We start from the raw sequence: 27362 nt of genomic DNA on the forward strand, positions 1-27362 counted from the left end.
ATTTCACAACATGGATACCTGCGATCTAACATAACAACAGCTGAACAGATCCCACTAAAACCATTGGATTTATTCAAAGCATTGCAGAATTTGCATTATGTATAGCTGCAGTCATAGTGGTTCACCACTGTTCTAACGCCGCGTGATGAGTATTCACATCATACATGCAGAAAACATGCACTGTTGAGTATATAAGAGGAGACAATGCATGAAAAGAAAAACGTAATTATAAAATATCTTCAAACTTAGCATACGATTACCCACCCCCCCTTCCCTTAACAACATCAGAAGTTTGGATCTACATTTAACAACATCAGAAGTTTGGATCTACATTTAACAAAACAATGAATCATGGTGTTGATTTGTGTTGTGAATCTACTGTCCGAGGGGGATGATCTATTGTTTCATCCCCCCCACTTGAGTAGTGTGACATCGTACATCGATACCAGTGCTCTGTATCTACATTTAACATAACTACGGATTTACTGACATCTGTATTTAGTGAGTCTTTAGGAAGATGTAGGTCTACTGTATGTAGTATTAAATCTCATTGTTGTATGTAGTATTATTCCTATTCCATTAGAATGATCAGCCTTGTTATCATATCACATCAAACAGGCCTATACTTGCATCAATCTAAATAGAACCAAACTTTATGCATAAGGTTAACTGACATTTCAAGGGTACTGCATATTGGGACTACACACATCTGACTGAAGATATAGTAGTATTACCAATATCAATTTGTATTTTTTGTTTTAATAAGCAATGTATGTTTATTTTGTTTTAATAAGCAATGCATCTAAACATATATTGTCATTTCATACCAATTTCATTTTTGTATATTTGTAAACCCCGACTAGTGAGAAGAGCTTAATAACAGAAACTAGTTTTTCTTTTAGTCATCCTCAGGCACTAGTCGGTGGTGATTTCTTCTTCTTTTACATATATTCTTGTTGTCTTTTGCCTGGAAATAAAATAAATAAATCATATTTTCCACCATATTTTGTAGGAAGTCATTCACAAGAGACCTACTGAGGTATCTCACTGCACCCGTCTCTATTATTGTTCTCATCTTCATCAAAATAGACTATCAATGGTTATTCACTGGAGTGATGCAGGTCAACCATGGTTTCATTCCACTATCAATAGACTATTTCTGTCACCAAAAGTTCATTTTTATGATGAAATCAATGGAATTACTCTTTGTGGTTATAATATACAATTGTCAAAAGATAATGCTTATACCTTGGTCACATTTGCTCTACGGCGGCCATACGGCGAGTTGAAAACAGCTGCTTTTAACATTTTTTGTAACAGCTGCATATAGGTGGTTTGAATTAAGATTAACAAAACGGCTGTTTTTGACTCGCCGTACGGCCACCGTAGAGCAAATGTGACCAAGGTATTAGAAATGGTCATACAATTGCATCCAAATCATATGTGGTAGAGCCTTACTAAAATTGGTCACTAGCAGGTAAAAATGGGTGCCCTGTTAATACAAATAAACATTTATTATGAACAACTTATTTTGCTTTATCTTTGTATAACATGAATAAAATATGAGTACTTCTCAATCCGTCTCCCAGTTCTTCTAATTTCTAGTAATAATGCAATTCCATATCAATAAATATTCCAATATTGTTCATCAAAATAATATTGTCATATAGAAAAGCAGGTTAGACTTCAAACACATTTTGTACACCCACAAGCAAAAATTCACTTAAGTTAATGATATACCTACATTGTAATCTCACAAATCAGAGAGACCTAATTTCTTTCTATTTTAAATAGTATAGTTTCCCTCTTTGATTAGAATGCGTTAAAAATATACCAGAAATGAAAGCAGCCATCCATGAACATGCCGCTGTTTTGAACTACTAGAAGGAAGGTCAATATGTAATCTAATCTTAATCAGAGTACCATGAAGTCATCCAATTTCAAACAGAAGAAACCATATGTTATTCCACAACAGATGTAGTAGTACTACCAGCAGTTATTTATTATTTTCATATGAAACATATGTCACAAGGATAAGGTATTCTCCTTGGAGGAGAACAAAAGCTAACCTTATAAATGAAAGGCGAAATAAACAAACTTGTTTTGATCTCTGTCACAAAAAACATAGAAATGTGTATCACCATGGAGCATCACATGTTAACTTCAGTTCACTGAAATAAATTTATGTTGACATGTGTTTGAATCCATGTTCTTTTATTCAATAGAAAAGCTTGTCTGAAGTCTTAGAAAATAAAGTGAAAATAAAGTGATATTGGACATCAAATAGGCGCTCTGACAGGAGATGTAGAATTCAGAATAACAAAGCCTTGAAAGGTACAACATGACATGTTCTCAAAATCCATTTAAGGTAAAGAATCATACATCACAAGAGACAGTCATTGTCCTTGGTTCTCTCTTTGTGAGTCAGATTGTGATGAATACACAGTTTAAATCCAACAAAGTTTCTATCTACTGGAGATGGAGATCTTGTGTGTGTGTATGTTATGGATTCCAGAGTCAGACAAACGTCAGCTACCAGGTGATAGGACAGAGAAGAGAGGATGGTGATGACAGAAAGAGAAGGGACATAGGAAGGAAGGGATATAGAGAGAAATAGAGAGGAACAGAGAGAGAGAGGGGGAGGGGGATAAAGATATGCATAGTGAGATGCAAACACAAAACCTAGAAATAATTACACCATCGCAGATGAGCATCAGTAATGCAGATAGATTATTATGTTTATCTTACTGACTGACAGATAAGAAACAAGAGATCAACTTTTCAGTAACAGATCTCATCCATGAAGTCCCCTCATTATTCTACAGCCTATGTTTCAGGAGATCAAAGCCTGCATGATAATGAATATAATGTGACTGGGTAAGCAAACTTCTCCTCAAAGAAGTATGAAATATAGGATGATTTAAATAATTACCAAATATTGGTATTATTTTTTAATTGAACAACAAAGACCAATAAAAACTTGTAAACTGCAACTGATTGCAACAAGAAATATTGACAAGATTTCCTTCCAATGTTCAAATACCACGAAATTCAATTTTATGACAATATATCAGAAAGACATACTACCAACCTCACTGTATTGAGAGCCTTAGAATATATTTGTTTAAAATAAGACAAGATTTTTTTTAACAATTTTTTTTCATTATTAGGATTCCATTATAATCATGTCTTTTGATTATTGTACTCGCAATGTTATTGCATCAATAACTCCCATCGGAATTCCAAGAGCTATGTGAAAGTGGTTTAAATACATGATAACATTTAGCTTGAGTGTGTTTTGGGTAGATTTAATATTTGCCTTAAATGCAAATTTTCAAAGGGAGCAAATACAGTACAAGCGAAGAACAAAGAACTGTCAAGCTGTAAAGTATTGTTAAAAGGCAAATTATTGCTTTTCTTAATAAATTTCTGACAATGCCGCAATTTATTTCACTGTTGGATGAACTACATTGTAGGTGATTATGAAGAAGTGTGAATGTAGCCTTTAAACCTAACCAGTGAAGCCATTGTCTGGTGGACATGTGATGTCGGAAGAATTTTGAAAAGGAACAGGGCATCGATCTTCTAGTGATGTAGGGAACCTCTCAACATGGGTGAGCTTAATACATAGCTATGCATGGAATGAGAATATGTGTCCTTCATAGCAAGATGGTAAGGATGATGAGGTGATGGGAGGGATGATAAGATGAGATGGTGAGAGGCACAGAGGAGAAATGTAAGAGACAAAGGGGAGAAATAAAGAGAGAGAGGGGGGAGGGGAGAGAAAATAGGGAAGAGAAGTGAGAACAAAAAGAATGAAAAAATTGTATAAATGGAAAGACAGATATATAGGATTGTATAGATGGAGAGAGAATAATATACACAGGAGAGAAAAATAGTAACTGCGCATAGAACAATATAGGAGAGAGAAAACAGAGAGATATATGAACAGAAAGGGATATACAGTGGTGTTCAAATGTTAGTGAACCGAACCAGAAAATCAACACATTTAAACTGATCTGTCATGTTTTCTATATTTAAGTCAGGTTCTCTGCGCTCCATGATGAAGTGCATTTTCTGGTGGGATTCATGAACTTTTGAGCACAACTGTACATCATGTAAGACATTATAGCAAGAAGAGAGAGAATTACAAAATAACAGTATAAAGATATAGAAAGAGACATAGATGTGGAGAGAAAGAGCAATGTATATCAAGTGAAATGGAAATAGATAGATGGAAGGTGAAATAGAAGGGGGATGAAGTATTCAGTGTTGTCTCTCAGAAATGGAGTTGACAAACAGAGAGTAGATGATTAATTCAGTCTTGAAGATGACTAGAGACCGGATACATTGTACAACAGAGACTTCTAAACTGATAGATGCAAACACAGCTGGGACTTTAAGTGATTCCCAAGCTGGTGTCTATCTGGAGAATGAGATATAATACCCTTGACCAATAACATATATATTATGTTTAATTTATTTTCTTCTCTCCACAGGGAATTTATTTGTCTTTTAATGTTAACTTAACAAAACATCTTTCCAAAGACAAATCATATTTAATGCAGTAAAATAATCTACTTTACATTAACACATTGAATGAAGTGCTGTACAGTTGAAATGGGTTCAATACAGTGTCTGCTACAAATAGTGTTGCACAAGTTAGCAGTTTCAGATCTTTTTAACTGTTCTCAGCATAAGTCATCATCTGATAAAACATAATATCAATTTTATGTGACCAAGTTGCTTATTTTTCGATTACATTTGTTTTCAGTTATTATTTTCTAAATAGATGAGCACGAATATGTTCATATTTAGAAATTGCTTTGTAGAGATTGATTGTGTGATTATAGCTTCACTGATCAGCTGACACATTCTTAGCTTTTTTATTTAAAAAGATAATATATAATGCTATAATCAACATTAAAGAACATCGGATATTGAATTTTTGAATAAAGTGCTTTCAACTTTCAAACTGATTAGAGTTATGTCTTAATACTCACGTGAATTCAACCATGTCTCCAAGAGAATCTCTTTCATTGCGTAGATGCTCAGGTGTCATCTGCCGTCTTCCTGGTAACCGTGGCGATGATTCCAATACAGGTACATCCACAGCCTTGGCAGAGGCAGCCATGGCAAGAGGGCCACGTCCTGTTGCATTGTGGGATAATAACGGGCGTTCTGATGGAGACGGTGCACCTTTCTTGGATAGTTGTGTCATCTTGGCCCCGAGAGAACATCTCCCAACCTCCCCACGATTGAACTGCATCTTTGTCTTCTGCAGGAGAGATTCTGTAGCTTCTCTGCTAGTCCTGACTGGGATTTGTTGCCTCATCTTCTCTGCTCCTACTACATTACCCTGTACCTTCACCACACTCTTACTCCCTTGATCATTCCCTGCCTCTACTTTTGACAGTAATGGTTTGCAAGCAGTCTCATCCTTTGTTCCTGCTGTTGTACTGCTTTCATCTCTCATTACTGCTTTACTCGTATCCAATCTATCTAGCCCTGCATCTCCACTCTGCGCTGATTTCATCCCATTTACCACACTGACATCTGCTTTAGCAATTGATCCCACACTCTGCGACAGACCTGCTCCAGATGGCTTACTCGTTGCCACAGTAACAGCAGATGGGGTGGGGAGTGGTAAACTTGACTTTCTACAAGACTTAGGAGACTGCATTTTACCAACGTAATGCTTTGGAGATAATTTGCAGTTTGCTTCATTTCCATATTTTGATAAAAGTTTTCCATTTTCTTCTTTGCCTTTTACATCTGGAGCTGTCATAAATGATGCAACTCTTGAGTCTGTATCTTCACTTTCATCAACATCATCTCTCCCGTCCCCTCTCTTTTCATCTCCATCTAACCTATATGCTTCCATCTGTGACTTGCGCTTCCAAATTGGACTAGACATGTCATCAGGGTCATTGTCTCTCAACTGTGACAAAGCTTGCCTTGATGCTTGGCTCTTTTCCAGCGGACTCTCTGCTAAATTTTGACAAAGATGCGTGCTGCCCTCTCCTGCCAGCATCTCTACATTCTGATTCACTGATTCAGCTGCACGTTGCCTACTCAGCTTAGGTTTTACCTGGGTAGTTACACTTTCGAGAATATCCTCATCGGACTTTGTCTTCTCAGATGAATATCCAGTACTGCTGCTCTGCACCTGTGCTTTTACCCTGCCAAAGACTGACCTTGAACAGCTTGAATCTTGTACAGAATACGACCCTTTTATTCCATCATCTCTGACAGGCTGATGTGAGACCTTTCCGCAAGCCATTTCATTATCTTGAGATATTTGTAAGTTCCTTTGAGCCTCATTAATAGCATCTTTGTCTCTCATGCTGAGAGCAGGCATCTGATTCTTGACAGGAAGTTGTTGATTGTCTCTTCTCCCACTCATTGCATTCTTAACCTTCTCCTGATACCGATCAATGGCCTTGTTCACATTACCCTTACCAGAAGAGAGACTGATATCACCCTTGCTATCTGATTCATGTTCCCTGGATGATGACTCTCTTTCTGGACATGACCCACCACTGTGTTGTCTATTCCGCAAATAGCGAGAGTGCTGATAGTCCCTTTCTGATGGTTCAATGTCTGTGGTAGGAGGTGATGGGGTATCAGGAGGGAATTGAGAAGTTCTATCAGGAACCTTGTTTCCTCCATACTCAGGTCTCCATTGAAGATGATGTTCTTGTCTTAGAGGACTACCATGAGACAGAACTGTCGGTGGAATCCTCTCTAAAGTTGTTTCCATGCTCTCTGTACTTGTCATACTACTTGTGCTGTCCATCATATGTTTTGGAGAGGTAGCACTATTGAGAGACTCGCTGCTTGCATTGGAAGCACTTGGTGAAAAGTTTTTGGCAAGTTTCTGACGTTGCAGGACAGGTTGGCCATCGTTTGCTTTCCTTTTCTGCTGGTGACTGGCTTTAGGTTCTAGAGTGAGACTTTCAAAGCTTTTAACGCTGGCACTTATCTCTTGTAGCTCCTTGAGAAGACTTTGAGCATAATGGAATGGTGCATGAACATAAGGCTTAGTGTATTGGTCCCCGAGGATGTATCCATTGCGCCCATCCTGCACTTCTGGTGGTGAGTTCCTCTCAAGCCTATCCTCTCCCATCACTTGCATTTTAGCGATCCTAGCCCCGAGGCTTCCACTGAGAGGCATGTTACCATTCAAGGCCTCATCATAGACACCCATCCTTCCTGGAGTATTCGGCAAAGAGGAATGCCCCATGGACGACGGAAATGCATCTGAAGGACTTGTGGACCAAGAGTAGTCTTCCATACCCATCCCCTCACCTGCACCTTCTACCCCAGACACTTCACACTGGTATGGGAGGAAGGGGTACATCTGATCCAAGCCCCTGATTGCTGGTGTCCTACCCTGTTGCATTGCGTGATGTGGAGAGGACGATGCTGGATAATTGGCTGGAGCCGACAGCTGTCTAAGGATCTCTTGAGGTAGTGTGCGTTGTTGTTGAAGCTGCTGTTGGGAATGGTGATGACGGTATTGCTGATATTGTTGCCTGACTAGCCTTTGATAAGTGTCACACTGAGGGTTGGTTTCTTTGGACTGGTCTGTTGTCTTCACTGGGGAACCACTGTGGTCAAGCTGTACACACAAAAAAAAGACAAAATTATGTATCAAAAGATATCTATGCATGAAGGATTGTGGGCATCCCTAGTTGTATCTATATCACCTAACATTTCAACAATTTTGAAAGGAAATCGCAAGTAAAGTGATCTACACCATGAAAGAAACCTCCACCTATCTAAAATGAGCACGAATGCTATGGTTTTTATCATGCCAATGTTAATCTGCTTCAGATGATTTTAATTTTCTTTATAACAGAATATTTTCATAATGAAAGTTGCTTCAAACAAGATCGGTGAGTCATTTGAAAAGGCATTTTCCATTTTGATCCTTAAGAAAGCTCACTGGATGTGATACAGTTCCATGCAATGGATATACATCAATATTCGCTAAACAAACTTCAAGGAAGGATGCGTACCTAACCTTGACTTTGCCAGTTTGCCATGTCATGATTTACTTTTCCTTCCTAAGATTTAGATACGGCTGATTTGGAAATTTGATATTGAAGAAATGCAGGTCAATTGCAGGTTTCAGCCCTATTCATAGTTTACTGCATAACTTCAAATAAGATGTTTAGGAATCAATTAATATTTCTCTGTTAGAAACCATAAATGGTGTAATTCTTTTTTAAGCTTTGGGGGGAAAATACTCCTCAAATTAATGAAACATTTTCTGTACAAAGACCATATTTATAACTGAAAGGCAACAGATGTGGAAAGTAACATAATGTAAAAAAAACAACAACAAGACAGGTTTGACATTTCATTTTAATTATGAGAAATATATTTTTTCAAACTGTTCTGTCTCATCACACTTGGCAATTAGTGAATAGGAGGTATACATTTTTTCCCCTTCATGATATATTCATGGGGTTTTTACAATAACTTGACCGGTTTACAACAGAGCTTTGGTTCCAAACAAGAAAACAAAACTATTTTTGATAATCTGTGGCTACACAAAACATTACTCTAAAAAACATCCACTTCGTTAATGGAGAGAAACTAATGGCATGGACAGCTAACATATACAGCTATCATTTCCATACGCTTCCATACGAGATCACCTGGTTGCACTATACAACAGATTTACAACTCATTACCTATCAACATATAACTATCCCTGTATAAAGTCAGAAAATACTTTTTGTGAAACACCTCCTATGTTAATAGTACCAAGTGCCAAAACACAGGATAATGAATTCAAAGAACACCCTTGATGATGGCACTTACCTTCTTAGGAGCCTGTCCCTGCAACAAGCGAGGGCTAAGCGGTGGATCCTTGCCACCCTCTGGGGTTGAGCCAGAAGGACCAGGTTCTGACCGTTGATGTTTGGTGGTCCTCAGTGGATGGTTGAAGGGTGCATAGAGACCAGGTGAGGCTGATGAAGGTGAAGAATGGGAAGATGCTGAGGGTGTAAGGACTGGTATTGAACAACCTGCCAAACCTGGTGAGGTACTGCCGTAGGAAACATATTGCTGATGTGAAGAAGACTGTAGGTGTAGAAATGGGAATAAGTGAAATAAGTGAATAGACTAGTATATTCAACATACATCAATGAAAGCAGAGTGATGAATAAGAAAGAGAGGAACTCACAAGAAATCATATGGAAAATAGTATGACAATATAAAAATGGGGAGGAGATAAAGGGAAAAGATCAGTAGAGGGAGGTGGCGAAGGAAAAAAGGCTATTCAGAAAAAAGTGGAGGAAAAGGAGATGAATGAGAAAAGAAATGGTTAGGATAGTGCATAAATGACAATTTTACCTGTGATGGAGAAGGGATGGATTGCTTGAATCTATTCTGATCAAAGAGGCACCTTAGATTCCGATTCTGTACTTCCAGATCTCGTACTCTACCATGCAGCTTCAGGCACTCGTCACGCAAATCCTACAAGAAAAAACAAAACAAGAGAAGGGAGAGAATGGTTAGAATATTACTGATTACATGAATTAGGGAATAAGAAAAGAAAAGAGAGAATGTCTGATTACCCAAATGATAAAATACATTTAGATATTCAAAACAAACACCTACTATTACACACATTCATCCACAACCAAATGATTGTTTAAATAATCATTATGCAAGGATATAAGATACTCCTAACAAGCACCAGATACTTTCTTCTCTGCACAAAGAAGATTTGGTAAGAGACATGTCTAATAAGCCTAGTATAAACACTCCAATACTCAGAGAAGAATACTTGCATATACTTCTGGCTTTCTTTGCAAAGCTTTCAGGTAACCACCCTATGCTTTAGTATTCATGCTTGAAATATGAACAATGTGCATCAAATATTGTCAAAACCAAAATCAACTAAAAAAAACTTCCATTGAATGTATCTTTATCACATTTTTAAATTTTTACCCTTCATTCCTTTTCTCAATTGATTTAGGATATGAATATTTCCAGCCCCTTTCCTTTCTGTCCCTATCAATCTCCACTCCTCCTGTCTCATCCTTAACTTGATTTATTCTGCCAGGACAGGAAAAGAAGGAAATTCATCAAATTCTTCCAAATTAAATTAACTCTAACAACGGCCCAAACATAGGTCAATTTGTTTTCAACAAAAACCTATTTTGTAAATGGGTAACACAAAATATAATGATACAAATAAATTCTATTGTGCATATTATCTCTCCACCAGCCCCCCATATACCTTTACAATGGGAACGTACTCTAAAATAAATATTTACATCGTTTCCATCAAGAAAATGAAGCTATTCTATTTCTTCAACTCTATTCAAAATTTTAATTTCCATGGCTTTCAGATATAAAATGAATGAATGCTATTTTTGGTGTTAGGTCTCTCCCCTACTTTGCCTCTATGGTTTATACACACAGGTGACCTTGTGAGGTTTATCTTTCATATTGACCGTCTCTAAATATTAATAACGGATATCCTTCTCTCCATGTTCATCAGCTTGTTTTCATCTTAACTGCTGGCACCTGTCATATATACTCTAGATTGGAAGAGCCTTTGAGGTTTGAAAAAAAAGTATTTTTGGAATCTCAGTAAAATACCTTCTTTAAAATGGAACCACAATGTCTCTTGCAGCATATCGAACAAGTGAAATTTGTCATGAAGGAAATCGAAGATGAGGAGTATGTGACTTGACAATGATTTCATTTATTTCTATTTGATTATTTCCCATCCAATATGTAACATACAAATAATTTTACTGGCTCCTTTTTTTTCCCATGATCTACATTACTCAAGCTCTTCATCTCTTTTCTATAATCCACACAACAGCTTGCATGGTCCAAATTTAGCTACCACTCAATATTTGAAGACTTGCTTTTAAAAACCTAGGGCTCTTCCGCAACATTCATTTTTCCGCCAAAAATAGAATGACACAAGACTTATAGCAGGTCCTTGGAAATCTAAGGAAAAGTTTATTATGTAGCTGGTTGGCTCTGAAATATAGATATAGGGCAAGGAGGAAGGATGTGCATTATGGGGAGGGAGGGTGACATAGGGATTGTTCAGTGATGATCAATAATCATGTAGGAAGAAAATAAAATACACATGAGGGAAAGAAAGAGAGAGAGGGGGGGGGGGTAATGGATGGGTTAGAAAGAGCCCCCACTCCCCCTCTTAAAAAGAGGACAGTTTATAATATTAAGAGGTATAGAATTTAGTAAAACAAATTTAATTTGATAAAATGGAAACAGCCCACATAGTTTAGAAGTGGCTGATACTATTACACAGCCTTTAATAATACTTGCATAAAAACTGAAAGATTTTAAGTCAAAATATGAAAGACTAACACACACCAGTCAGATTGACTTGACTTTTATGAAATTGTACCTTTTTATTTTTAGGGGATGCCCCTCTGTCCTTTCTGACTCAAATTATTATCACAATGACCAAAATAATCTCTGAAAGTGACACCCTCGGCCACCACCTGTCTTGAATATCATCTCCTTAGAAGAACACTTATATCAGTGAAGTAAAACAACGCGAAATCGTCATTACGGTGTAGTGTTAATTTCGGTGAAAGTTACGTAATCTTCGCACACCGAATTCGCATAGCGGCAGCATGGTCGAGTGATTTTTGTAGCCTGTTATTAGTCGTTTCGCGCGTATTTGACACACAAGCTTGCACCGTGCAATGATGAACACAGCACTCGCGCTCTTGACCGAAGCTCGAAGAGACGACCCAACATGCCCAATGAACTTACACACAAACTAATGCCTATACCTCGGCTATCTTTCCTTGTATGCACACGGTCATGCACACACCAAACCCCATCTCCCTGGTATACACATGATACATGTAATGATAAGCATGATAAGAGAGAATTGAGATGAAGGGAAATTGTTCTCTGTCCATCGACGTGATCATTGTGAATGTAGGCCTACAAACATGCATGCTAACTGAACACGGGACCATACAGCCAGTACCAAATTATTCACCGTTTCCCCCTTTTCTGCACTTAGGGTCATAAGCCAAAGGAAAAATAAGGGATATTAATGATTTATGCGACATTGGACAAGTCATGTAAGTTTTATAATTTCATCATGTTCATCTGTTTTGTAATTGATGATCCTGATCCTTCACTGTGTCGGTGAACTGCATCAAGGACTCATCATTTTTAAATAGTTTTTACTGGTTTTTATTGTACATGTCAATCTTTATGTTCCCCGTTGCTATCACCTCTGAATAGTAATACTATAACGAACCTTCAAGTACGACGTCGTGTGCATATTGATCAGTACATTCCGTGTAGAATGAAAGTTCACATATCGGATACAAAAGTTTACGTGAATGACGGCTGTCATAAACGCCTATCAGTCGTTTTATTCAGCTCGGCAAAACTGATGTACAGGTTCTTTTGGTAATTTATAACAAAATGCCACGGTAAAAAAAAATTCGGCGCGGATAGATCGAATGCTAATAAAGTTGAAAAACAAAGTATCGTACTTTGCAGAAATCCTTTTGTTTTGGGACAAATCGCCGGGAAGGGAAAGAAGGGGGAAGAGCTCGTGGAATCGTTCGCTCTCGCTTGTTTCTCATAGGTTTGCGTGCAAATCTCCGTGAACCGCTGGCAATGTGCAGCGCTCTCGCTGTTATCGATTCACTGTGGTGACCTCATTTTATTACATGTTTGCGTAATGACGATTTCGCGTGATTTTACTACACTGTATATGGGTCATACCAACAAATACAAACTGAATTTATAATCCAGTCATAATGCTATATTTTCAATAAGTTTGATGTTGATGTCAGGCCAATAATGGTCTCTAGAGATGATATCTGAGAAAATCCTTTGATGGAGTTTATTCATCCTCACTATCAGACATGTGTATTATGGTTCAGAGAAAGGGAAAGGGTCTCATGATTGAGAGGTTCATGGTTCAAGACAGGTTTACATCAAAAAGCTATTATTTCAGGCTGCTTACTTCAATTGTGAATCAATATTGTGACCCTTTATACAATTATGTGACAATGGCAACTCTTGAAATTTCCCAAGATACAAAAAGTTTTTGTTTTCTCTCATGATTGTATTGCTTTTTATTTTAGAGACTTAAAACGGAAAATTTTTGTTAATTGGCAATATGAAGATTCAACATATTTGCTTTTAATCAAAGTAATTAATGATTTCCCCGTGATCAGTACTATTTGCCCTTGACCAGGCAAGTCTTGAGTTTAATGAGATGGTTGTGACTTTCGTTCACCTCTGAAGGTTATTCTTTTCTTAGAAGGTGAGTGTGATTATCCTTACATGACAGGATGCCTATTAAATTCAGTAATCAAGTAGGGGCACCCCTTCCACCCAAAACCAAAAATAGAAGGGATAACCTATATCATGGTAAGCAAGACAAAGTGAGAATATGGATATAGACAAAGCTAAATTAAAATGAATTTATGAAAAAAAATGTTTTCCATATTGATCGCTTATAGTCTTTGATGAATCAAGATGTAAACAGGTTGTTATTTTACATATTCTATACTAAATCTAAGAAATAATATGTCTCTCTTTGTTCATGTATATTCATTTTATGTTGCCCTGTATACTGTTTGTCTAGAACAGATATCCTGGGTGTATTGAAATTGTTCACCTTTTTACCAATAAAAGGTGATTTATGAAAAAAAAAATCAAAGAAATACTAATGTTGAAAGACCTAGAAGAAGAAATTCACAAAACTAAAAGTAATTGGATTGCAATGTATGAATAAGTGATGCCTATTATTTGCTGATTCCTCAATAATTGCTCCACAATGGACATCTAAAAGAGTGGAACCATCTTTTGCTAGATTAGCCCTAAGCTTTCATGTCGCACCCCTATCCTGTGCTGCTGTTGGTATCAAATTTATAGTTTTGGAGGTAAAAGTTAAGAAAATTATACAAATATTTTGTTGTGTTTTGTTATTAATCATTTAAAAATTGAACATAATAGCATAATAGCTACCCTAATTCACTAATAATACATTGCTTCAAAAGAGAGTAAAGATTCATCTTCAATTCAGCCCCTTAATAATGGACAAATTTTTTTTTTTTGTAAAAACAATTTTATTAAAACTTTATAAAGCACATTGCCGGAATGAGAAATCAAAGTGTTAAAATCCGAATAAAGTAAGGCCACCCATAGGCATATTGTGAAGTTAATGAAAGCTGACATTGGTTGTAATAAACTCATTGTCTACAATTAACCATTAATGTGACCTTATCATATCCGAGGGGTGAGATATAGCAGAAACTCTTTCTCATTTGGGGATTTATGCATCACCTGTAAGTCACAGAAGGGCATAAATCCAAGTTCAGTCGTAGGATTTAGAACCCTTCTGTCTATTCACTAATGACATGCTAATGTCTGCTTTTTCCACAGGGATTACATCTTTGGCAACGAGGCAAGAACATTAATGCCCAGCCTCCCCCTAACGAAGGTCATCATGACTTTTATTTGGGAGGAGGTGCTTTTCCTAAGACCTATTTGGAACATGATAACGATCAAGCCATCATGACTGTGATTCAAAAGGTGCCAAAAGGAGGGTTTCTACGAAAAGTAATTAAACTAATCTATTTTTGTAAGCCCCTTTATTATATGTAGAGGTTATTCCCAAGTCATCACGGAAAGATATATACACCATTATATCTTCATATCATTCATTTGATATTTTTAATACTATGGCAATGAAATAGGCTTCTAAAACAAACAAACACTTAAATATCTACTGAAATTCATGAAAAATTTGTCACCGAAAAGGGAATAGTATAAAACAAAATAATGCACCTGTTTAGATTTCAGAGCAGGTAATAAATTTGGAGAACCTTTCCTAAAAACTTTCCCTGTAATTCTGGAGGATAGCACGAGGACGGATATTAAACTTCAGATCCAAATCTTGCATTAGAGTGACAACTGATGACTTAACTTAAGCTAATTCTTTCTTACATTTCATCTGTGATTGCAAGCTTCCTCCCTTATTTTCAAGCTAAGCATATTCCTCAAATAACCCCTATTTATGATATAATCATATCATGATTCAATGTGACAGAAGCTACAGACCAACACGAATACATGGATTACAATCCAAGGGCAAAAGGCTCCCAAATATATCACAAGTACTGATGGAACTGAAAAAAATACATTCCTCAACTTTAATTTGCAAAATATTCTTTCTACCTTTATAGTCTATCCATTTCATAATTGAAGAAAATATCTTGAAACATCCCGTCATTAAAGATGAAAAAGTAAGAATGAAATGAAAATAATTGTCATTAAAACTGCAAAAAAGTGAACCACAAGGATCATGTCACTTTCATTCTAAACATTTTTGTAATAAAAGGATTATGATAAATGGTTCGATATACCTGGCTTATAATAAACAAAATGACCATCAAGAGGAAAGATGGTTTGAAACCTTCTCTTAAGGACTTGGTAATTGGGGATGAATGTATTACAAAATATACTGGATAGATTGACTTGGTTCAATACCTGATGGCTTCAATAAAATAACCATGCCTCATCGATATGCCAACATACCAGCAAACAAATCAGATGTAAATAAATATATTTCCTTTTTTTTTAAACCAAACATTCCTTTTACAAGTACTTCAATGAATCTAAACATAATTGCATTGTTTTAGTATCACAGATAGGACAGAAACAATCAAATTCATATCAAAATATCATTTCAACATTAGACATTACCTGCAGTGACACGAAATACCAGAGTCCGATGCAGACAGAGAAATAGACCATCAGATCTAGCCAAGGAAAGAAAATATCCTCCATCTTAGAAAAATTCAAAGTTCTTCCACCCTCTCGACTGAAGAGAAAAATCCTTTCAAGTTCAATAAACATGAATAATATCCCTTATTCCATATGTATAGACACATTGCTACTGCTCTGGTATTACTTATGAAAAACAGAAGATGAGCATCCCTGAACTTGAAGACTGGTAGCACAGTTTCTTTTACCAAACCATCGAGCACCTTGCAGAAAAACACAACCAATAACTGCAGAGAAATCTCCAGGTCTAACCCATTCTTTTTAGTGTTTTCTTGTCTTCACACTTGTTCTGAGATGTTTCACTATCCAAGCCCGATCAACTCCTTGCCCTGGATAAAATCATCATGGTGATTCACAGACACTCTTGATAAGATTCTGTTCCCTGACTTATCCATTCCATGTGTGTCTGTGTCAAGCAAAGTCAAAATGTTGTTCCGGAGCTGTCATATTCTGTTTACCAATAAAACTTCATGATGCTGATGACAAAGTCAGTATACACTGGAAGATGCTTTTACCATGATCACAGAATAATGTCAGCAAGCTCCCAGGGTGAAGATGCTTCAAGAACCCAAAGAATACTGTGAGTTGAGCATGCCTTCTAGAGGAAATTGAGATTCATTGACTTTCAGATGGAATACAATACAACGACACATGAAATATTAAAGACACAGGATACAGGGAAAACATGGTTTATTTTCTCGCTCATGAGGCAACTTCTGAAGTGGCTCTTAAAGACCATCAGGATGCCGCTATTGCTTCCCATTCATTGCACGCTCAGAGATGTATATCCTCCAGGAACAAGACAGGGCTAGAAATATCACCTATATAGAGCTCCCTTGCTTACCCGTTGCCCCCCTCTTCACGACTGATCAGAGATAGTTGCATGCATCCCTTCCCCTCTCTCCCTCTAACTCTAATAGTAACTCAAACTCTGATTCAGCGGTGGTTTCATAGTCTTGCCATCAGCCTTTCAAATAATAATGAATCAACACGAGCTTCCAGTGGGACATGCAAAAGAAAATGTAACTACACAATATGAAAAATAATTCCTACCAACAGAACACTTATCTGGTGAAGAGTCTTTCAACTTAATATACAACAACAACAAAATAATTGAATGAACCATAGGATAAATCTAACAAGCCAGCTATCATGACAGTTTACTAACTGGATATAAGCTGGACTAAAGTACAGCTTAGTTTGATCTGTTTCTATCAGTACATGTCTGATGACTAGAGCTGACTTCATGATAGATACCTATAGCTCTCTGTATCATATATCACCATTACTGACCCTATATGTCAATATAAGCATTATCAATAAAAGCTTAATCATAAAATTATAATACATATCAACTTCAAGAGTTTAAAACAATTTTGCAAATCACAGAATACTACTGATTTTTAATCCACTTAACGGGAATGGCTTAAAATGCAGTAATTGTAAATATAGCATATTAAGTGTATGCTCTTTACTAAGGTAGACATCAAAATCCAATGACACTGCAAAATTCTGCTTCATCTTATCTAAATGGCTTTTGGGTGATTTTAACAAACAACTGAAAATAATAACCATTCCCCCTTATTCACTTCCCCAAGGTAAAGATTTCAATGAAAGCATTTCGATTCAAATGTTCTTCTGCAGAAATCTTAAGAGTGATCAACATCCACTATAATTTTTCCAACATGTTATAGGTTTCAACTTTGGTCTTTATCAAATCATATCTTCATAACTTATCGTACTGTCAATGCATGAAAATACAAACAAACTGGCAAACGAAACATAGTTTTAGAGGGATTGAAATGTCATGGATGATCCAAAATACCTCAAATAGTGTTCACAAAAGTCAACAACCATAAATAATATTCCATCATAAGTGTAAGCTGGATTAAAGAAAAATTGACTCTACAAACATTAGGCAAACTAAAAACGTTTTCAATTCTGTAAATTCAGTGAAACAGCTACATATATCTTAACAACACCCCCCCCCCCCCCCCCCCCCGTAAAAAAAGGTACAACTCCCTCAGATACTAATGATAGTTAAAAACATTGTAGACCTCAACAAAAGATATCAGTGAGTAGCAAAGCTTCTAAGTATAAACCCAATTAATTAAGGCTAATTTTAATGAGCAAGAAATGTGTGCCAGACAAGTCTATTGTTCATATGCATCCAGCTGCTTGAGTTCCGAACTATGAGGGCCACATAATGGGTTGCGACACTTTGAGGGGAAGGGGGTAATGTAGAGTCTGGTTTTAACAGGAAAGACAGTTGTAATGAAGTAGAAATGGGGTCATTAATGCCACTCTAAAATTAAATTTCCTTCAAGATTTGTGGAGAAGCTGAAGGGAAATCCTAGCTTGGTGGGAAGACAGGACACTAATTAGCAGGATCTGGGCTTCCACAAGAAATCTCTTGGCTTATATATTTCTTCAAGATGTGCAAGAATATTAGCATCCTTTCCTCCCTTTACTTCCAATACCCATTCAGTTTGTCAATAACATTTTCTACTCATGATTTGATTTTGATATATTGTAATCTATTTTCAGCACTGACTACTAAGAATGAGAAATCTGATTTTGAAGTCATCTCAGAACTACCAAATTGTGACAAAATACTGAAGCTGAAATAGTCATTTACTTCAACGATGATGTTATCATAGGCTGTTTATTATGATAAACAATAACAAGTTTTTGCGCATCTTGGTTTTGAATATCCTGGAAAACCCTTGGTAGGATCTTTCAACGTCTGGGACTTGACCAATCTGACTCATCTTGATGGTGTCTTAGTCAGAGAATAGGAAATGAAGAACGTACACCTAGCTACCTGAAGTAGAGAGGGCAATCACTATTTCCGTTCCTTTGGTTTAGAAGGTGTCAATGAAATTGATGTTTGTCATTGACTTCAAAAGTTTGGATAATTGTTTCTACTTGTGAGTGATATTAGGAGGGCAATGAACTTATGTTAAGACTTGAAAGATATGAAGGAATATAATAAATGCCCTGTAAGGTTAATCCTTGTAGGAAGGGGTCTAGTGGTGATGGTGGTGATGATAAAGAGGAGGAGGAAGATGGTAGTGATGATGATTACAATGATGAGGATAATGATATAATACTAAAATAATACAAGCACATAATATGCTACAAAATACTGTAATACATAACAATATAGTATAATGATAATGGTAAACACCGGTGTGTTGGCTCAGTTGGTAGATCGGCCGTCTAACAACCGGGAGGTCGGGAGTTCAAACCCCAGCCATGTCAGACCAAAAGACGTTAAAAGATAGGAGTTGCTGCTACCCTAATTGGTGCTCAATGATTTAAGGGATAGAGCAACGTCCATCTGCTGCCACTAAGTGGTCGCATGGGCTATGATTGATTGGGCAAAATGAATTTTCTGAGGATATCTTTTTTTTCTTATATCTGTTTAGAACAATAAAATTGATTATTTTTTTTATAGTGATGGTGGTAGTTATGATAATGACGATGATAATGATGATGATGATGATAATGATGATAATGATAATTATAATGATGTTGGTGGTGGTTGTGGTTGTGCTGATGATGGTGTTGGTAATGATGATGATATGGTGAAGTGGTAATAATAGTTGTGATGATGATTATGTAATGAAGATGATGTCCTGATCTGTTGATATTTTACACCCAAACACCCTTCAGTTTGTCCTGAGCCATACCTCCCCTTCATTGAATTCATACATACCTTCTGCATGAGCAGTGCCTGAACAACTTGGTTGGCAACCTGTATGCATCAAAGAAAATATAAGAGACATAAGAGAATTGTCAAATCATTTACATGTGATAACAAACACAATCATTTTAAATACAAAAATCAATTGATAGTTGTGCACTGTTAAAAATAATTTGAACAACGCTGTTTACTATGTGAATTGCACAGTAGTTGTTTAACATGTTAAAAAAGTGCTTAAAATCTTTAAAAAAGCAAAGTTTAAATTCAAATATTTTATTATCAATGATTTAAGTATAGTTGCTTAAGAATTAAAAAACTTTTTAAAACCTCTTAAGTAACTACCGTGCGATTCACATAGTAAACAGCGCTGTTTGAATTATTTTTAACAGTGTGATTTGATATCTCTTATTCAAAGATATAGTCTTCATGTAGCCCAAGAAAAAAAAGGTATACAATCTTGCCCCAATGTCATAACCAGCTTGGAAATCGAGGCATGCTTGAATCCACAGTGCAAGAGAATTGCAAGAGAAATGCTTAAGGTAGTTAGATATTTCATTTTTTAATGTAGGCATGTCAAAGAGATATTTGTTGCTCTCCAAATACAAAAGAATTAATCTAGTCGTTAATTACACTCCTCTTGGAATGAGACAAGGGACCAGTCCTTATGGGGTGAGATTTTAATATTTTGAGAGTGAAGTGTCGAAAAAAGATGAATAGTTCACTCCAGGAGCTGTAATGCACTATACAAGAATGTACAGTTCACTTGAAAAGGATTAATTGAGGGTTTTTTTAATAATACAGTAAACATCATGTATGTAGGCCTGAAAACTACTGTTTGTTATTCTTTCTTGATTGTATGTTAGCTCTGAAAAGGATTGTTAACAACATTAACAGGGATTAGTCCCTGAAATTGCTTGAGGAGTGTGATTAGAGACTAGATTAGCTATTCAGTATTAAGAGAGTACATATACAATGACTTTGTAGTTATTGATTACTTGCTAATTAGGAAATAATAATAACAATAATAATAATATTCAACAATTATTAAGTGCTTAATTCATACGAATGTTTTTGAGCACTGCATACTATTACCCCAGCATGAGCACGGCTATCCTGATCGGATGCACAAGCACAAGGAATTCCTTCCTACTGGGTACCCATTTACTACACCTGGGTGGAGAGTGGCAAATGTAGATAAACACCTTGCCAAAGGACGCAAGTGCTGCGATGGGATTTGAATCCCAGACATTGTGGTTCAAAGTCTTGAGACTGAGCCACAACACCTCTACACAGAACTGCACCACACCTACAAACTTTGTAAACATGCGATCATCACAGGCATTAATTGACTCAAAGTGTAGGGGTGTACAGTTTCACAATCAACCTTTTAATGCTTTATCTCAAATTCATTATAACCACATGAATCTAGATAGGTAGGGGTTTTGAAACCGACATTCAATCATTCTGAAAATGTAATTTCATGTATGATGTCAATTACATCCAGGAATTGGGCGTTGATTTCAAAACCAGAGGTCATTCATTGAAAATGTTGAATTTCTGTTCCTTATAACCAGCCATACAGAAGTCCTAAGTCATGATCAATTTGATCTGAAGGTGATTTTAATTGATGTTCTTCACTCAATATCTTTGATTTGATCAAGGAAGGAAGGAACTGAACTCCATTAATACCAGACCAAACCTCTGCGTCTTAACATACCTTTAGAACTAATAACCCTTGAGAATCAGTTAACATACAAGTGATAAAATGTGAACTAGTTCAACAAATTTGAAAAGGGCATGATTTTTTTTTACTCCATTTCAGTTTGAGTAAAGGTCAGAATAGTCAACAAGACATTAAATCCATTTTCATTTTGGCCATCAAAGAATACAATGCGATGAAATACGAGCAAAAAAGTTATTCTCTCTCATAATCAAAAGTGATTAATCTATAATCATTTGATTGAATCTTCAAAATTGAGAGATAAGATCACATTTGTAATTTTAATGTAAGTTATTTTATTTATATAACTAGGGTGGTTATCTTGACAAACCTTCATAGTTGTTTATGACCACCCAGTTCCAATAATCTTTTCATTGTCATTTGTATCTGTTTATTCTCTTGCTTAGTCTTACATTTTCTTGCCTCATTGTTGAACTATGTATTTTGCTATTACTCTATTCTATACTTTGTATGATTTTTTACTTGAATCAAATAAAACTTTGAATTGAACCATAATTGCTGTGAAAACTGTAAAAATTGATTTCTTGGGTAACTTTAATCCATAATGGATTAAAGTCTCACTATCTCACATCATGAATAGTTGATTATCTAAAACTCAATTTATTTGATATTAGGGTACTCAGTAAAACAATTCTGTAAAAGCTTGCCAAGAGATAGACTGTTATGAAAGGGTAGATTCACAGAAAAATTGTAAAATTAGATTTAAATCTTTCACAGTGCCAAGAGCTATGTGTTGTTATCTAGGTTATCATCAGTAATCTGCATACATGAGATTAACTGAATTTCACAGTATAACTTATAAACTTAAATTACATTAAGAAATATTATCACAGATTGCATTGTTTTATAGTCAAGAGTATTTTCTATAAAAAAATTCCAAGAACATTTTGTTTTGCTTCAGATAAATAATTTTGAATTCAATTACTAGCATGACAAATCTAATTTCAGACTCAAATTTAGAAAATTAAGAGAAAAACAATGTTCAACCATAAAACAGAAGCAAAAGAATTATGATATTGACTTTTCATCAATTCTATGAATTATCATTCAGCTAATTATGATAAATTCTCTGGTTCTATTCATTACTTGCATATAACAGTAGTACATTGATAAGATCATGGTTGGATATGACAAGAGTCCGAAACACTGGCTTTTGCAAAACACTTTAAATTTAAACTGCTTTGAGGCCTGCATACATATCTTCTTCCATCAGAAATGAATCATTAAAATCAGTTGAAATACCACTTCCTCAAACAAAATTCAACAATTACAGAGCGAAACATAAATCTTGGATCTATTCCTCCGTATTCCTCCATATATCATGATAAATACATTACCTCCAAGATACCATGTATGTCCAAGTGATGAAGTCCAACATTAGTAGACCAAATCAGTGGTCTCTAATAACACAAACAAAGCAATGCAAGTCTTGTGCTTACATATCCCAACACATATCAGCATAAAACATCATTAAAAACATCCTTAATGAAAACAAAACAAAATATTGTGACTTATGTGTCTGAAGTAGAATGGTAACTGCTGTTGTCCACTGACAAATGAGGATATTTTCCAATAGTACTATATGTTAGATGTAGCTATGCTGTAACCCTGAACACGAATTCAGCCAGCGCTAATGCAGTCCAATCTCTTGGTTAAAAGCTTGTTTAAACTCTGGATTACTGGGATGGATTTAAGCAAACCCAGCTGCCAACTGATTATGTTTTTTTACAGGAAAAGGCAGAATTGAAACGTGTCCTAAAAGCAAATCACCTCTTTCATTGATTACCCCTTAATAAGCCAAACCAGAGAATATGTTGCCAAAGATAGATGGGGATTAGGGATTCATTTACAGCAATGTTTTCTACATCATTAGCATGTGTGTGTTATGCAAATGAGGCTTTTATTGGATCCAGATTTACAGCTCAGTGATTGAATTCTAATCAACATAGGGTTATACATGGACATATGCATGGACACATGCCCATTCCTAATTACGTGTATGGAGATAACGGGGCATTTAATTAAGGTACCAGATTACATAGGCCTACGTATCTGGACATGCCATCTCTTCTTTACACATCCTCATTACAGTTTGGACCAGCTGCCAAATTTATGCAAATTTTTTTCACAAGCCAACACAAATTTTAATAGAATCTATTATAATAAAACAGTATGCAATATTTATGCAGATTACACAAGTTTAACAAACAATATATAGCTTGCAATAAAATTTTTCAGAGTTACTTATACTATTATTTGAATTAATTTTGTTATAAAATCAGCCATCCATTTCGTGTTCTCAAAATGAATTGGATGGAATCACCTACAAGATTGATTTTACATCAGATTTATTGATACTAGATTCTATTGTACTTTGTGTTTGCATCAAGACCATAACAGTTTCAGAACAAAATCCCCTGCCCCCCCCCCTTTTGTCACACTGCTTCTATAGACCTTGATCACACTGCTGAGGATTCTCATGGCATACAAAAGCTACATGAAGCTTGAAAATATGGCACAAGAAATTGCCCTAATAGAATCTGTTTAAAAATCTATGAATCTCACCTGCAAGCCTGATATCTGCCAAACAAAGAAACACAAATGACTGAAGAAAGAATGTATTAAAAATCCAAAGATGATTTCATGAAAGTCACTCCTCGATACAGTATTTCCTATCTTGAGCACTTGTTCAGCAGAACCAAAATAAACTGCAGACATTGAAAACAGTTCATCTACTACCACTCTCGCATGTTTTAAATTTGGTTCTTTCATTTCATCTTCTCCTACCTTCTCCCCCTCTCTTTTTCAGCCAAAGTGGTATTATCATAATCATCTTAACACTACAAATCTTACACATTTCTATTTTAGTTCTCTGTAAGCCTAAGATTTGGTTAGCTGCCTGTGGATTTGATGCACGACTAAGAGTAAGAAAAGAATAATCTCTGACCCGGGGCTATACCATAAATGAAAAGAAACAAATCGGATAAACTTTCCGACAAACCAGCAGTAAGAAGTCATATTTTCATATGGCAAAGGGCACTTTTCTCCTCTACAAAGAGTAAATTACCTTGACAATAAACCTTTTTTTGTGATATTGTAGCATGATAGCTTTGAAGTTGCTGTTTCATTATACTAACAATATTTGTTGATACCCTCAGGGAGATCTACATTCCCCACACACAAAGAAAAATGCAGTCAGTCCCCAAAAGTATCCAGGTCATGTAATTTTCATAAATAAATGTGGTGTTCTAAAGATTTTTTTCTGTAGTAAAATTTGTGTTAACAAGGTACTGAATTTTACCAGAATCCAAATTTGTGTTTTCCTTGGCAATCCAAAAACAATGTAGAAATCACATTTCATCTCAACTACAAGTGTGTAGAAAAGGAAATGGAATAAAGAAATAAATAGACAAATTAAAAAAGAACTTTATTTTAGCAGTACATCCTGTTTGTGATCTCGAGTACCTTAAGAACTGTTGTTTGTGTCTTGTACAAAACTCTTGTTAGTTAGCATTTATAAGCATTCCTTGTCATTAGCTAATGGTCAGCTGTTTGTGACAAAGGATGTTTTTGCAAAGACTTCTAATTGCATCCTTGGAATATCATTTTCCAGTTTGCTTACTCTGAAAGCACTGACTACTTTAGCGGGTCAACCATTCAATTCCTTTCCCAAAGATACATCATTTCCTTCCACACAACAGCGTGCGGTAAAAATAAAAATGAACTACACTAGAATATTAATAATAGGAGAATCTGACAGATTATTTAGAAACTCACCCACATAATGTAGAGAGAATGAGATATGAAGATTTAATATTTCCCTCTAAGGCCACTTACTTCAATTGGAATGATGTAATTGAGCACAACAACATTTTAATTATGCATTGCGAAGTTCTCCTATGTATCAACTAAGGTCAAAGTCTTTTTTTTATTGCATTGCAATATTTACTTAATCATCCAAAGTTTGCATATCGTATTATATTTCCTTTCTCACTCCAAAGGCATATCTGAGCCTTATTTATCAGTTAATGAAACTCAAAATGATTTAATTCCAAAATATTGACAAACTAATCAGTAAGATATGTGCAATACATTTTTCTCTGACCTCAGAACAGAAGTCTGTGATATACTCAAAAGAAAGAAAAGTAAATAGCATAACATACCTTTGTTGATTCTCCTTAATAACAAAATTCCAAATGTCTATAGATGAACATTCAGCAAGAACCTTCAAAAACATCAATATTTCCTTTCAAAGATGACATTTCAGCAAGAATGTTTAATCTGTAAATATTCACATTTCTTTTTTAAGTTCCGGGCAAACATTGCTCATGTTCCAAAAATACATATCCACAAAGTTCCTTTCTAATAGAGAGCCGAGCATTTTGACTGAATCAGTTGGCAAGTGACTGGATTGTGAAATGTGCCTCAGTCGATAATTCTTTCCAGCATTGTTAATCAATCCCTGTATTGTCCTCTTTTATCCTTCAATTATCTCCTCTGAGTGAATGGCAATCTTCGGCTCATCACAAAGAAAGAAAAAGACATGACTGAATGACTGGACTGACATGAGGTGGTTTCAGACCGCCTCGAAGTTCGCCAGTTCCAGGTATTCTCTGATCGGGAAATTTACCCCGATCAGAAAATACCAGGTATTTTGGTAATGTGAAAGCAAACTACGCGTAATCTCCCCGAAAGAAAATACCTACTAAATAGTAGGTACTTGGCGAAATTACGAGAACTTTCGTGGGGATTTTTCCAAGGTCGCAGGTATTTTGGCGATGTGAAAGCAAATTACGGGAACTTTTATCCCAGCCTGTCGTTGGGCGCGGCGGCGTGGGTGGCTGCTGGGCTAGAGATTTTGAATCTCCCGCCTTGCCTGCTTATCAGACCACACTGCGCATGCTCGTAACTTCGGGAACTTATCCCGAAGGATGTGTTTCGGGGCGGTGTGAATGCAGGAATAATTAACGGGTATTTTTTAGCCTTAAAAAGTTCTCGTAATTTAACGGGGGTTCTTGTGATCGAGGCGGTTTGAAACCGCCTATGGACACATTAGGCTATATATCAAGGTTATGGTACTTCACTTCTCTATTACGATATGGCACCTTTGTAATCCTGATACAATTCTGTCAAATCCAGTCAGAACACCATACAAAACAAATCATGATGGATTGCTAGAATTACTTTAGGTCAATTAATCGAATTCCACAGGTAAAATAGCTTTTAATGATATCTATCAAATGGTCTCACACAGATTAAGAGAGAATATTTTACAACATGCTGTAGCCATGAAAACGACCTATCCTTTGTATCTCGCTCTCTATATTTAATCTAGATTACAGTGATTCAGAGCAAATAAAGTCTTGTCTTTTGTGTTTGCATCTCAAGAGATAATTGCAAAGTTATGTAATCGTACTATGTTAAAAAGAAAAATAATTCACCTTAGTTCAACAGATAAGATACCTCGAGAAGCAACCATATATTAAAATAATTTTAAAATAAAATAAACACCTTAAACTACACATATTGTCACCATAACAATAAAAGGAAAATGGACCACAATTTTGTTTTATAGATCACAGTTTTTACAACATAAAAAGAAGTTTTAATCCCCAAGAAGAGTACATAGGAATACCCTCATAAAAATGCCCTTTAACCCTGGCTTTAAATTGAGTTGTAATGTCATCACAGGTAGAGAGACTTGCTAAACAAGAACACATGACTTTAGGTGAGGTGGATAAATAACTGCCCTCTAAAATTACCCCCACATGATGGTTCTAATTTGGTCTCCCTTTTCCTTTTTAATACATTTTCCCTACAGACAATCATAAAGAAGCAACTGCCCCCTAATATGGTTCTCATTATACCCCCCTCCCCTCTCCCCCTGCTATTTTCCCCCCTTTTTGTCTTCCTTGTTGTAAAGGCCTGGTCACACAGCCCGAGCGTTGTTGGAGCGGTCGTGGAGCGGAGAGGAAAAATCATCACCACTCGCTACTGTCCACCATTTTCGATTTCGATTGTTATTTTTTTGCTTTCGATTTTTTCCCCAATTTTGTGAACGTAATTCGACCC

The 27362-nt window shown here is 36.0% G+C and overlaps 1 protein-coding gene across 4 annotated transcripts in view; it reads right to left on the reverse strand.

Annotated features, from left to right (window-relative positions):
* The window catches only part of LOC121428668 (microtubule-associated protein futsch-like), a 63445-nt gene that overhangs the window by 13675 nt on the left and 22408 nt on the right, over window positions 1-27362 (reverse strand). The window contains exons 1-5 of one of the 4 annotated variants that reach the window (XM_041625479.1): window positions 25454-25801; window positions 19562-19600; window positions 9370-9492; window positions 8836-9096; window positions 5004-7624 (exon numbers count right to left, since the gene is read on the reverse strand). In XM_041625479.1, the coding sequence (XP_041481413.1) occupies window positions 5004-7624; window positions 8836-9096; window positions 9370-9492; window positions 19562-19570 (3014 nt within the window). In that variant the 5' untranslated portion in view covers window positions 19571-19600; window positions 25454-25801. Of the gene's footprint in view, window positions 1-5003; window positions 7625-8835; window positions 9097-9369; window positions 9493-15759; window positions 16461-19561; window positions 19601-22627; window positions 22822-25453; window positions 25802-27362 lie in introns of those variants that run through there. The other 3 variants (XM_041625487.1, XM_041625462.1, XM_041625470.1) reach the window with 3 other exon arrangements.

This window comes from Lytechinus variegatus, chromosome 1, assembly GCF_018143015.1.
Source record: "Lytechinus variegatus isolate NC3 chromosome 1, Lvar_3.0, whole genome shotgun sequence".
In the NCBI taxonomy this organism is placed as follows: domain Eukaryota; kingdom Metazoa; phylum Echinodermata; class Echinoidea; order Temnopleuroida; family Toxopneustidae; genus Lytechinus; species Lytechinus variegatus.